Source organism: Carettochelys insculpta, chromosome 1 (assembly GCF_033958435.1).
Source record: "Carettochelys insculpta isolate YL-2023 chromosome 1, ASM3395843v1, whole genome shotgun sequence".
Taxonomy (NCBI): domain Eukaryota; kingdom Metazoa; phylum Chordata; order Testudines; family Carettochelyidae; genus Carettochelys; species Carettochelys insculpta.
Genome location: NC_134137.1, coordinates 170,404,030 through 170,416,120, shown reverse-complemented (window position 1 = coordinate 170,416,120; position 12,091 = coordinate 170,404,030). Strand labels below are relative to the sequence as shown.

At 49.9% G+C, this 12,091-nt stretch overlaps 1 protein-coding gene across 4 annotated transcripts in view; it reads left to right on the top strand.

Moving 5' to 3' along the window:
- The window catches only part of DIPK2B (divergent protein kinase domain 2B), a 48,834-nt gene extending 46,368 nt beyond the window's left edge, over positions 1-2,466 (top strand). For all 4 annotated transcript variants that reach the window (XM_074995238.1, XM_074995230.1, XM_074995247.1 and 1 more), the window contains one exon: positions 214-2,466. In XM_074995238.1, the coding sequence (XP_074851339.1) occupies positions 214-554 (341 nt within the window). In that variant the 3' untranslated portion in view covers positions 555-2,466. The remainder of the gene's footprint in view (positions 1-213) is intronic.
- Positions 2,467-12,091: the final 9,625 nt, after the last annotated feature.

The following is a 12,091-nucleotide window of genomic DNA, read 5'->3' as shown; positions in this document are numbered from 1 at the left end:
CATCTCAACCTTTCAGATACACTTATGCATTTCAGAAGGGCATGCATACAACTTGCAAAGTGATTTGGGATACAAGCTGCAAAATTAACCCAAGTTCTCATTACCATAGGTGTACACGATTTTAAATGACATTTTCTTACCAAATCTACAAACATGTATGATTATAAAAGATTTGCAATTTTCTCAACAAATTGTTTTTATTGACTTTATTAGATCTCCAGATGACTGATGGCCAACAGGAGCATAAAGATATATTTAGCTGTTTGGTTTCGGACTGCCAGTCTGCATTCCCCTCCTGTAATTCAGTCAGAGAGAAGCAGAGTCTCATCATGGTGTGTCAAGAGCTTCTGCCTAAGCTCCTGAAGGAGAAATTCCCCCAACCTGCTCAGGAGAAAATAGACACACTCCTACAGCTCTGTGCAGACAACGTCAGAGTGGATTGGGAAATCAGTGATGCTGCTGAAAAGTTGGTGGAACTCCTGAAACCTTTGCGGTCTTGCAGTTCCCATTTTGCTTACCGCTACCCTGACTGCAAATATAGTGACAAATATTAACAGTTGAGAGAAAGCTCTTCCAGCAAACCTGGGATGGTGTGCAGACAGCTCAGGTCGCACAGAAGGCAAAGATGGAACTGAAAAGGAGGATTCATAGAAGTCCGGCTTCCGAGAATGATGAAGGGAGAGCCCCCCACCCACCCTGCCCCCAGGTTCTGTCTGACACAGACACACTTACCACATTTGTTCAGTATGATGGGAAATTTTAACTAAGCATTATAACATTTTTGAATGATCTGCATTAAGGTATTAGTAAAACTCACTAATGCCTTTTGGTGTTAGAAGATTTTTCCATGGCAACTGTAAAAAAAAAAATTAAATACTGCCATCTTGGTCAGTAGGAGGTGGCACAGCAAAATTGCAGATACTCCAGAACCTGCTGATAAAGACTATCCAAGAATGTGAGATGGACGGACACATTTAAGACTGCCCTTGTGGGGCTATATTAATGCCATATAATTATCTTACCTGAATTGAATTATCTGATCAGTTTGCTATAATTAACCGTCACAGGTGACCTTTTTTAGAAAACATTACTCTTATGATTGCCAGTTAATGTGATGTTATATGGAATGGACGAAGCAATAGGTGGCATCAAAAAGCTGAAAGCTTCTTTTTGTTTTATGCCTTTATTCCATAGAATCACAGATTCACAGGGCTGGAAAGGACCTCAGGAGGTCATCTCGTCCAGCCCACTGCTTCAAGCAGGATCAACCCCACTAAGTCATGCCAGCCAGGACCTTGTCAATCTGGGATTCAAAAACCTCGGGGGATGGAGAATCCACCACCTTGCTAGGCAACGCATTCCAATGCTTCACCACCCTCTTGGTGAAATAGTTTTTCCTAATATCCAGCCTTACACCTTAGCTTCTAATTGCATACCACCCCTTCTGAGCTTTGACGGGTTGCTGGTTGGCAAGGGGAGCGTAGGGCTGTGTACCACAGTTGCTAATTTTCTAAATGCACAAAACCAAACACCACAGCTCCTTTCCTTCCCTGAGGCCCCGTCCCTGTCCCTCCCCATCGCAAATGCCCCCTTGCGACTCACTCCATCTCCCTCCCTCCATTGCTCGCTCTTCCCCACAGTCGTTCACCTACACTGGGTTGGGGCAGGAGATTAGTATGTAGGAGGGGTGTGAGGGCTCTCATGGGGGTAAGGACTCAGGCATGTAGCTGGGGATGAGGAGTTTGGGGTGTAGGAGGCAGCAGGCTGTGGTGTGTGTGGGCCTAAGAGAGAGTCTGGGTGCAGCGGGGCGGGGAGGGAAGGGGCTCTGGGCTGCAGCAGGGGTTGGGGTGTAGGAAGAACATGGTTCTGGTGGTACTTAGAGCAGCTCCCAGAAAGCAGCTGCTGGGTCCCTGTGGCCCAAGAGCCTCTGTGTGCTGTACCCACACCCACAGGGGCCACCTCTGCAGCTCCCACTGGTTGCAGGTTCTGGCCAACTGGAGCTGCTTGGGATGGGGGAAGCACAAAGAGCCTCCCTGCATTTGAGGGCCTCAGGAATCTGGCAGCTGGTTGCACTGAGCCAGGGCAGGTAGGCAGCCTGGCTTAGCTCCAGCCCTCCCATACCACCAAGTGAACTTTGAATAGCTGGTTGGTGGGGCCGACCAAAGCTGCCAGGGTCCCTCTGTGACCTGACATTCTGGTTGAAGACAGGACACCTGGCAAGCCTAGTCCACACTGCACCGTCGAGCAGACTACCAGGGTGCGAATAGCAGGGGACACCAAAAACTTGCCCTCTACCTGTTGGAGCAAATTAAAAGGCTCTGGGTTTGCATTAACATAGTTCCTGTAACAAACACTTGTTTTCCCCCCAGTACAATCCCAGGACAATTTTCAGAACAGTCAAAATACTTATATTTCATTTGCAACTCTGCTGAAGGCAGACACCATCTGGCTTCAAGTAAATCCTTATTTCGGTTAAACCCTCCTGTTTGAGTCTCTCTTCCTTTGGGATTTATGGCTTAACCCAAGGCGTACGTACCTTGGCAGTTGCACTGACAGATGATTAATTTACCCTCAGAACACCCCTGTGTGGTGAGGAAGTGTTACGATCACAAAACTGCCAAAGGGGAAACAAGGCATCTAGGCTACGTCTACACGTGAAGCCTACATCGAAGTAGCTTATTTCGATGTAGCAACATCGAAATAGGCTATTTCGATGAATAACGTCTACACGTCCTCCAGGGCTGGCAACGTCGATGTTCAACTTCGACGTTGCGCAGCACCACATCGAAATAGGCGCTGCGAGGGAACGTCTACACGCCAAAGTAGCACACGTCGAAATAAGGGTGCCAGGCACAGCTGCAGACAGGATCACAGGGCGGACTCAACAGCAAGCTGCTCCCTTAAAGGGCCCCTCCCAGACACAGTTGCACTAAACAACACAAGATCCACAGAGCCGACAACTGGTTGGAGACCCTGTGCATGCAGTATGGATCCCCAGCTGCAGCAGCAGCAGCCAGAAGCCCTGGGCTAAGGGCTGCTGCCCACGGTGACCATAGAGCCCCGCAGGGGCTGGAGAGAGAGCGTCTCTCAACCCCTCAGCTGATGGCCACCATGGCAGACCCCGCTATTTCGAAGTTGCGGGACGCGCAATGGCTACACGGTCCCTACTTCGACGTTGAACGTCGAAGTAGGGCGCTATTCCGATCCCCTCATGAGGTTAGCGACTTCAACGTCTCGCCGCCTAACGTCGAAGTTAACTTCGAAATAGCGCCCGACGCGTGTAGCCGTGACGGGCGCTATTTCGAAGTTAGTGCCGCTACTTCGAAGTAGCGTGCACGTGTAGACGCGGCTCTAGAGAGTCAAGACCAGATGCACAAAAGCAGGTGAGCACCTGCATCCGCCTCAGTTAGGCGCCACTGATGATCTCAAACGTGCTGCGGCGGTGGGTGCCCAAGTGTTTACCAGTTGCAAAGTCGTGTAAGCACTGCTGCCCCTACCCCCAGCGTAACCCCACACACAGCCAGGGAGCTGCTCAGAGCCCTCCCTGCAGCCCGGCTTTCCCCAAGGCAGGATTCTCAAACAAGGCAGAGGCTGCCTAGGCTGTAAAGGGGCCCGATTCTGTAAGCACAGTTGGATCACCCGAAACCTTGACCCACGTCGGGTCCCACAGCAGGCGGGGTAGATGCAGGCCACTGGTAAGTGGAAGGGCAGCGGAGCACCTGCACAAGCCACGAATATGAGCAGTAGAACTTGCTGGGAATCTTTCAGGGGGCAACAAAGAGGGGGAAGGAGAGGTCTGGATGGGCGGCTCTCTTTGGCCAGGGCATTAAGGTGGGAGCGCATGAGACACTCATCCCAAAACAGATCATAACCTCAAGAGGGAGACTCGGTTCAAGCCTCTGGCTTCACCACAGGGATTTGAACCTGCATTTCCCACATCCTGGCTAAGTGCCTTAAACACTTGGCATCAGCACATCCTCACCTCGTGTGAATGGGAACAAAATCACCTTCCGAATGTAGCCTGAAAAAATCTAACTAACAGTTCTGGCATTGCCGAAGACAAAGATAATTTTGTTTCGATCAAAACAACATGGCCTCAGTCAACCCAAACCTGCATGTTTCAGGGAAACAATTTTGAGAGAAAAATTTCATGTTGCCCGTGGCAAGACATGTGTGGCAGAACCAGGAACAGAGCCCACATATCTTCCTACTTCCAGTTCAACGTCTTAACCACAAGAGCATTCCTCTTCCGGCCAAGGTGTGAAAAAGACCAGTCATCTACACATATACCAAAAGCTGGGAGTGCATTGCACATCTAATTTGCATGAAAAGTTACCGCGAGTATCTGCACAATTCAGAAATTTGTTTGCAAACTTCCCAGAATGTTTGCAAACCTCCCATTGTGTGGGCAGATACCATGATTACAGATGAGGCATAAATTAAACATGCAAATAGACCCCTATTTTGACATATTCAGTTACATGCCTGACCTTGTAAAAAAAAAAATCAGACCCATGACATTGAATTCTATTTCCCATGATCATGCCTGATACTAAATAGCAAGTGTACCTTTCACTCTTGGGGGATGGAAACATTTTAAAATAAACTGAAGGCAATTTTACCTGTAGGCCCAGATGTTCACACAGCACAAACGTTTTAATATACAGTAAAAGCAGTTGCTGCAGCCTTCTTCTATGACTTCCGTGTATTTCTTCATCAGGGCCATGTTCCAGTAAGGAGAATGTGCTGTTCACCTAGATCACAAGGTGATTAGCAATCGGTTTCCCACCCTTTGTCTTTAACCCATTTGTATCTAAAAATTTTTCAGCCTGTGATTTTACTTGATAACTAGACAACACAATACTTTTGCCCTCCTCACATAACCAGCAATAATTTCTCTAGCAAAGGGGCACCTGCCAAGGCAGGTGCCAGAGAGGTAGCCGTGTTAGTCTGTAGCTTCGAGAACAACTAGAAGTCTTGTGGCATCTTATAGACTAACAGATATTTTGGAGCATGAGCTTTCAAGCTTATGCTCCAAAATATCTGTTAGTCTATAAGGTGCCACAAGACTTCTTGTTGGCCTGCCAAGGCAGGTATCTTGTGCTCAGGAACAATGCATTTAAATAGAAGAATCCAGCTCTGTATACGGCTTTATCAGAAGAAATGTAATTGTTACCAGTGAAGGTAAGTCTGGGATCGCTAGTAAACCGATTGCCAATCAGCAATGGCAGTTAGAGTCTAATGCATCTCAACTAAAAGAAAGTAAGGCTATAAACTGCCATGGAAGAGGTGAGCAAAAGATCTGGTCTAGGGCGGGTGAGCTCAACCAGAAAACTTCCATGTCATAGAACTCTGTCAAGTTCTTTGAGAAATCACTTACGCTATGTCAACACGGGCAGCTTCTGTCGACTGATGTCACTGTTGGCAGAATAACCAAGAGAGCATCCACACCGCACGCAGGCCTGTCAACAGAATAAGCCCCTTAACCCTGGAAGTGCGGTTTGCACGGAGGGCAAGCCCTTTCAGAAGCCTGGGCTCTGCGCGCTCTTAAAGCCCCCCTGACACACACCATTCCATGCAGGGATCCCAGCCTCCACTGACCCAGCCTGCTCCTGCCACCCCTGTAGCATGCCAGGCAGCCCCCCAGCTCTCCCGGGAGCAAGGGCCAGCTGCTGCTGCCTTTGCATCTCATCCTCATCGGGGTGTTCCATCGCCTCTGGGAGGACAACACCGAGGAGAACTGTGGACAATGACCCTGTTGCGCCAGTACCCTGGCAGCCCTCCCCTTGGGTGGCCCGATGGATCTGGCGGTATCCCGCCAGCTCTGCTTGGCAGGACTGAGTAGTGATGGGGCAGTGGGGTGACCAACAGTGGGTTTGTAATTTCACATGCAGTAAGACACTCTCCTCGAGCTGTGCAACCAGCTGGCCCCTGGACGGCACAGACAGGACACAAACATGCAGCCCGCCCTCTTCCTCGAGAAGAGGGTCGCCATAGATTTGTGGAAGCTGGCAACATCAGATAGTTATTGCTCCATGGGCCACCTATTCAGGGTCAGAAAGTCCGTGTTCAGAGCTGTACTGCTGCAGGTGAGGTAGCTTCAGGCTGCATGGGTGGGGAGGGGAAATGGAGGGAGGAGGAGAAGGGCTAGAGGGGGAGAAAGAGGCTTCAGTTCCCACCAGGACCCAGGAGTCCCATCCCCACAGTGACTCATGGCCATGTCTGGTCCCCTTTCCCTGCAGATGGTGCGTGCCATCAACCACATCCTGCTCTGGAGGCTCATCCACATCACAGATGTAGACACCCTGGTGGCCAGCTTCACCAAACTGGGATGCCCCAATTATTCCCATCCAGGACCCATATTCCCATCCAGGCCATATTCCCATAAACTGACCCATATTCCCATCCAGGCCCCAGAACACAGCGCCGGATGCTTTGTAAATCGGAAGGGGTACCACTCGGTGTTGATGCAGACTCTGGTGGACCATCGAGGCCAGTTCCTTTATGCCGATGTTGGGTGGTCAGGCAGCATGCAAGACGCCTGCATCCTTTGGAATTCGCTCCTCTTCCGCGGGATGGAGGCGGGCACCTGCATTCCCCAATGGGAGCTTACAGTGGGGGGACACGCAGATGCCTCTGTGCATCATGGGGAATGCAGCTACTCACTCCTCCCTTGGCTCATGAGGGCCAACTGAACCACACCCAGGAGGTCTTAAATGTCCACCTCACCTGAGCGAGGAACACCATAGAGCTGGCCTTCAGCTGCTTGAAAGGGAGGTTCCAGTGCCTCCTTGTGCAGCAGGATGTGCGGGGGAGGCCATTCCTGCAGTTGTGGCCACCTGTAGTGCGCTCCACAACCTGGTGGAGAAGGAGGAGGAGGAGTTCCTTCAGGGCTGTGTACCAGAGGAAGAGGGCCGCTATGAACAGCCCAGGGCAGCCCACAACCAGCAGGTGCATGCGGATGGGGTGTGCATTTGGGAGGCCATGTGTACATATAACAGGCCTTTCTATTTGCAGGTGGAGGGATGTGTGGAGCATTACGTGGGGCACGGGGCCTGGGGGAGCAGCGGCAGGAGAGGGCACGGTAACTGGCATGGTAAGGGGCACGGGAGTGGCAGGTGGGGCAGTCTGGGCTATCCAGGCCTCCACAATGTCCAGCAGCCACTGCTCGGACGCCTACACCCGGTCCCGGGGCTGCTCGTCCTCCCAGCGCATCTGCTCCTCCATCAGCTCATTCTGGTGCCAGAGGGCAGCGGTGTGGGCCCACAGGGTGTCATCACCCATCTGGCGGTATGTCCTCCAGATGCAGGCATGCGCTGGTGGTGGCAGGCTGCCGGCCCTCAGGGGCACCACTCGGGGTTGCACCACATCTGCCTCCTCCTTGGGGCTGCCTGGGTGTGTGGCAGGGCTGCCCCAGGCCTCAGATGGTGCAGCTGTGGGGAGAGATAGGAAAAGGGTGAGTCCTTCTCACAGCACAACCCACGGGCCCTGCCTCCTGCTCCCCCCAGGAGATGCAGCCCCCACCCCCATGCTGTTGGACGTTGCTGGCCCGGGTGCGCACATCTATGACCCGGCATGGTGGGCCCTGCCACACAGTGAGCCTGGGATGTTGGTGGGGAACAGCCTGATCACCTCCCCCTGCCCGGTGGCATGTGGGGATCAGGGCATGGGTGGTGTGGCTGTCCCCTCCCTAGGGCCTCGTCACACGTGTTTGGCTCACACCACCGTGCAGGAGTGTGAACTTGCGGTCGGCTGCTCAGCTGCACCTGGCCTTGCCAGAGGCTGCCTGCCCCCCCATGACCCAGGATGTCAGAGGGCCCCCCCCGTGGGGCTGGCAGTGTGCCAGCAGCAGCCCACTGTGTGGGGGGTGGTGCACATGGCCATGGGAGCACAGAGCGAGCCCTCAGGGCGCCTGCCTGCCTGAGCTGTCCCAGCTGGCCCTGTGGTACTTCCTGCCCACCTCCCCACCCCCAAACCTGGGGGGATGCAACAGTCCTATGAACAGGTCCAGGGATGCCCGAGCGGAGCTGGCGGCACTGGGAATAGTCAAGTCCAGGGTGAAAACCAGCATGCACTGGCTCGAATCTGAGTCCAAGGGGGGCTCTTGGGCTGGCTCCAGTGAGCTGGTGGACTCCTGTGAGGCACCCATCCGAGGGGAAGACCTCTCCCCAGTGTCCACAGAGGCAGTGCTGGGGGCCCCACCTTTGCCCCCGGGGAGGTGGCTCAGCTCCTTATAATATTGGCAGGTGGCAGGCCCTGCCCCCAACCGCTGTCCCACTTAGTCCTGGTGGAGCTCCTTCACCTTGGTCTGCCCCTGCTCGAGGGAGCAGGCGGGGTGACTGTGCTCTGCCAGGGCTTCGACCCTCGGTGCATAGCCCAGGGCATTATAGTGTTCAGCGGTGAGGTCCAGGACCACCTCCTCTTTGGCACCGAGAGCAGCAGGTCCTTGATTTCCAGGCTGGACCAGGATGAGGCCCACCTCCTGCTGCTCTTTCCAGAGGCCTGTGATCCCTCCTCTGAGGCCCTGGGACAGTCTGCAGCTGCTGGATGGTTTTTTATTTTTGATGGGAGTGGCTGCCAGGCTGTGCCTGCAGCCATGTGCAGCAGGCCTGTATCCACACCTCCAGCTTCCTGCCTGGGGCTGCCGGCCCCTTTAAACGCGGCCGGAGTCAGGGATGAAAGAGTTTTGCCTCTGGAGCAAGGGTGCCTCCTGGCGCTGGCCACCCGGCACCATGGAGGACTTACACTGTTGACAGAATGGGCCCCCTGTATCTACATGGCAATTCAGTCGACTCAGTTATTATGCCTAGTTGGGGAGGGGCATAACACCGCTGGCTGAAGTGCTCGGTTTTTCTGACCGACTCTTGACAGAGCACTTCACCCATGTAGACGCTCTGCAAGTTTTGTTGACAAAAAGCTTCTTCTGTCGATAGAATGTGCCCATGTAGACCCAGCCTTAGTGTCTTGTCATAACACAGCCTTAGCCTGTGGCCAGCAGCAACATGACACTCACAAAATCTCTTTCTTCTTCAGCCGTTCCTTGCCCTACTTTCAAACCAGGAGCAGCAGCTTAGAGTGCCAGGCACTGGCTTTGCCAACTCCGAAGGACCCTTATTTGCTTTTCCAGACAGATTTTTCCTTTCTAAAATATCTGACATTCAATTTTCTGTGTAGACCTGAGATATTCTTTCAGCAGCAGTGTGATCAGCAGCCTACCTCACTGACATCAAGCGAGTCATTTTGAAATTGCATAACAAGCACAAACTGCATAAGAACAAGTCATAAAGAGAAATCCACCTATTTTAAATCCAAATCCTGAATCCACTGACACAAGTGGGAGCTCTTCCATTTGCTTTGGTGAGAGGAGAAGCAGGCTCCCACTTTATCACCCCAGCTAACATAGTACCCTAAAACTGAGTCATGAAAATTAAAACCACAATAGTCCTGCATTGCCATATTCACAAGACAAACTTTAAGCTAAGAAAAGCTTTTAGGAGGACGTAAAGCATCTGTTCATATAGATCCCAATTCAGGTCCATTAAAGTCAATAAGAGTCTTTCCATTGACTTCAGTGGGCTTTAGGTCAGGCTCATAAAAGCTTTCCTTGACTCTGTTCGCTATAAACGAGACTTGTAACAAAAGCAGTTGATTAAAAAAAAAAAAAAAGAGCGCAATTAGAACTTTGCTCCCAATAAGTTTTTCTTCAAGTGTGGCAGCTTAGGAAAATGGGGCTTACGTAAGAGCAGGGTTATGACGTGCCAACCACCAAATTAGTTTATGGCTTTGAGAGCAAACTTTGTCCTCAACTGAATCTCTAAAGAGTGTTTCTTTGTTCTTTTGACACTGCCTTTTTTTGGCAGTTAGACTAGAGAATCACTGCCCATGCTGTCTTCTTAGAAATCATTTCAATCTGGCCTTGAAGCGTCAGCAAGACAGGCTCCAAAAAGCTGTGAAACTCACTTGTAAATGGCAATTATTTTAAACCTACCCCCTCTTCTGAAAGTTCTCTTCCTTTAACTTTTTCCTCAAATCTGAATTATTTCTGACAGAGGGTTGTGCTAGTATTTTATGTTGTTCTTGAGGTTACTTTAAATGTGTTTTGTCCAAGAAGAAACAGCTGTTGTCTCCAAATTGAGATAAGAAAAGCCTCAATTTTTGCAGTAACTCAGACTGCTTTCTTCATTCATTTTGCAGTCCTCTGTGCATTGCCCATGGGGCAGACAACCTTGGACTTCCAGGATCTGATGCTCCAAAGCAATGTGCTGCTGAGCTAGGAGTCCAAAAGCCCTGGGAGCTCTGGCTTAGCAGCAGGGAAATCCAGAGAACCCTGACTCAAGCCAGTGCTCTCAGACTTCCAAGCTTCCAGCCAGAAGGTCCTGGGAGAGCTGCCAGGCTCTGCAGCACATGCCTGTGTTTTTTAAATGAATCTCTTTTTTCCAGGATTTTCAGCTGGTGGGAAATTTTGGAAGAATTGATTTAGCTCTGACTCGAACAGCATCAAATGGTAAAATATTGCGATTTCCCATGAAGCAAAAATCCTGAGTTTTCACTCTACTGCGCACTTCCTCACAGCCCTTTGCCCCAGACTTTTGTTATAAAAACAGGCTTTGTGGCAACAGCACCTACCTATGCACATACAGCTTTCCTGGAACTGCTTCCTTAACTCCGTATTCCATTGAGCTCATCACTAGCTGAGACAGCAGTGGGATAGCCAAGTCCTTAGCAAGTGATAGTTCCCCTTCATCCATTCTAGCTGTTTCCTTCACTACTCTCCTAAATCCTCCTTGTTCTTCCAAATTTCACACGTATTTACCTAAGTTCAGTCCAGCTAAACCCAGTAAACTTTCTCTGACAGTGGCCAGTACCAGAGCTACAGGGGGAGCATGCAGTTAGAGGCACATCTCTCTCCCTCCCCTGACTGACAGCTTCTGGCAGTCACCCTGAGCATGGAGTTGCATCCCTAATCATCTTGGCTCACAGCCATCGATACATCTATCCCTCCATGATTTTACCTAGGTCTTTTTATTTTTTTTTTTAAACCCAGTTACACTTTTGGACATCACAACACCCTATGGCAAGGAGTTCTACAGGTCTTTTTAATTTCTTGTTACATGGAAGTTGTTCCATATACATGATAATCCTTGCTGCCCTTCTTTGAACATTTTCCAGTTTCGCTCTATTCTTATACTGAAGGGTAGGTGTGTTAGTCTATAGCATCACAAAAAAAAAGATCCTGTAGAACCTTAAAGACATTATCTAACAAATAAAATGGATAGTTTTTACGTTGCTACGGACCTGATTGTTTTATATACACTGAGTCAAAGATACCCTTTTTGAGTGGAACAGCTATATTTAGAACCTATCTAAACTCCGCTGTTTAATAATGGTGGCATTCTTCTGATCCTCTTATTTTCTTTTCAGATTTGCCATAGTCCGAGTCTCTATTATGCTATTTTGAAATAGTCTCCATGATTTTTGCAGGCATTTCACCTTTGTGACAGCTTCTTTTAATTTGTATCTAACAAGTGTTCTCATTTTTGGGATGTTTCCCTGTCTAAATAAAATGTTACCATGGCAGGTTTGGGGTGCAGGGTGTGTGAGAGAGATTCCCCTGCCGCCCATTCACACACTACAAGGATATTAAATTTAATTACATTATTGGTCACTATTGCTGAGTGGCCCAGCTACTTTCACCTTTTGAACCCGATCCTGTGTTCCAATTAGGTCTAGTTGAAGAATTGCCTCTTCCCTTGTGAGCTCTTTCAAGGATATTCTTAAGGCTAAGCTAGTTACCCATTTACACCCCCCACCCCGCTTGCCCCACAACTGCTATAAGATAAAGAAGGCTACAAAGGCAATGCCCCATCGCTAATATACTATGGTCTCTTAGATTACATCTACACAGCAGCCTTATTTCAAAATAACCCATTCCAGAATAGCTAGCTATTTCAAAATAGATGGTCTGCACATATAATGCTTATGTCAAAATAAGCACTATTCTTCCTGCAATGAGGTTTACCAATTTTTAAATAATGCACCCACTATTTCAAATATATTTCAAAATAGCAGTTGCATAGTATAGACAACAGCC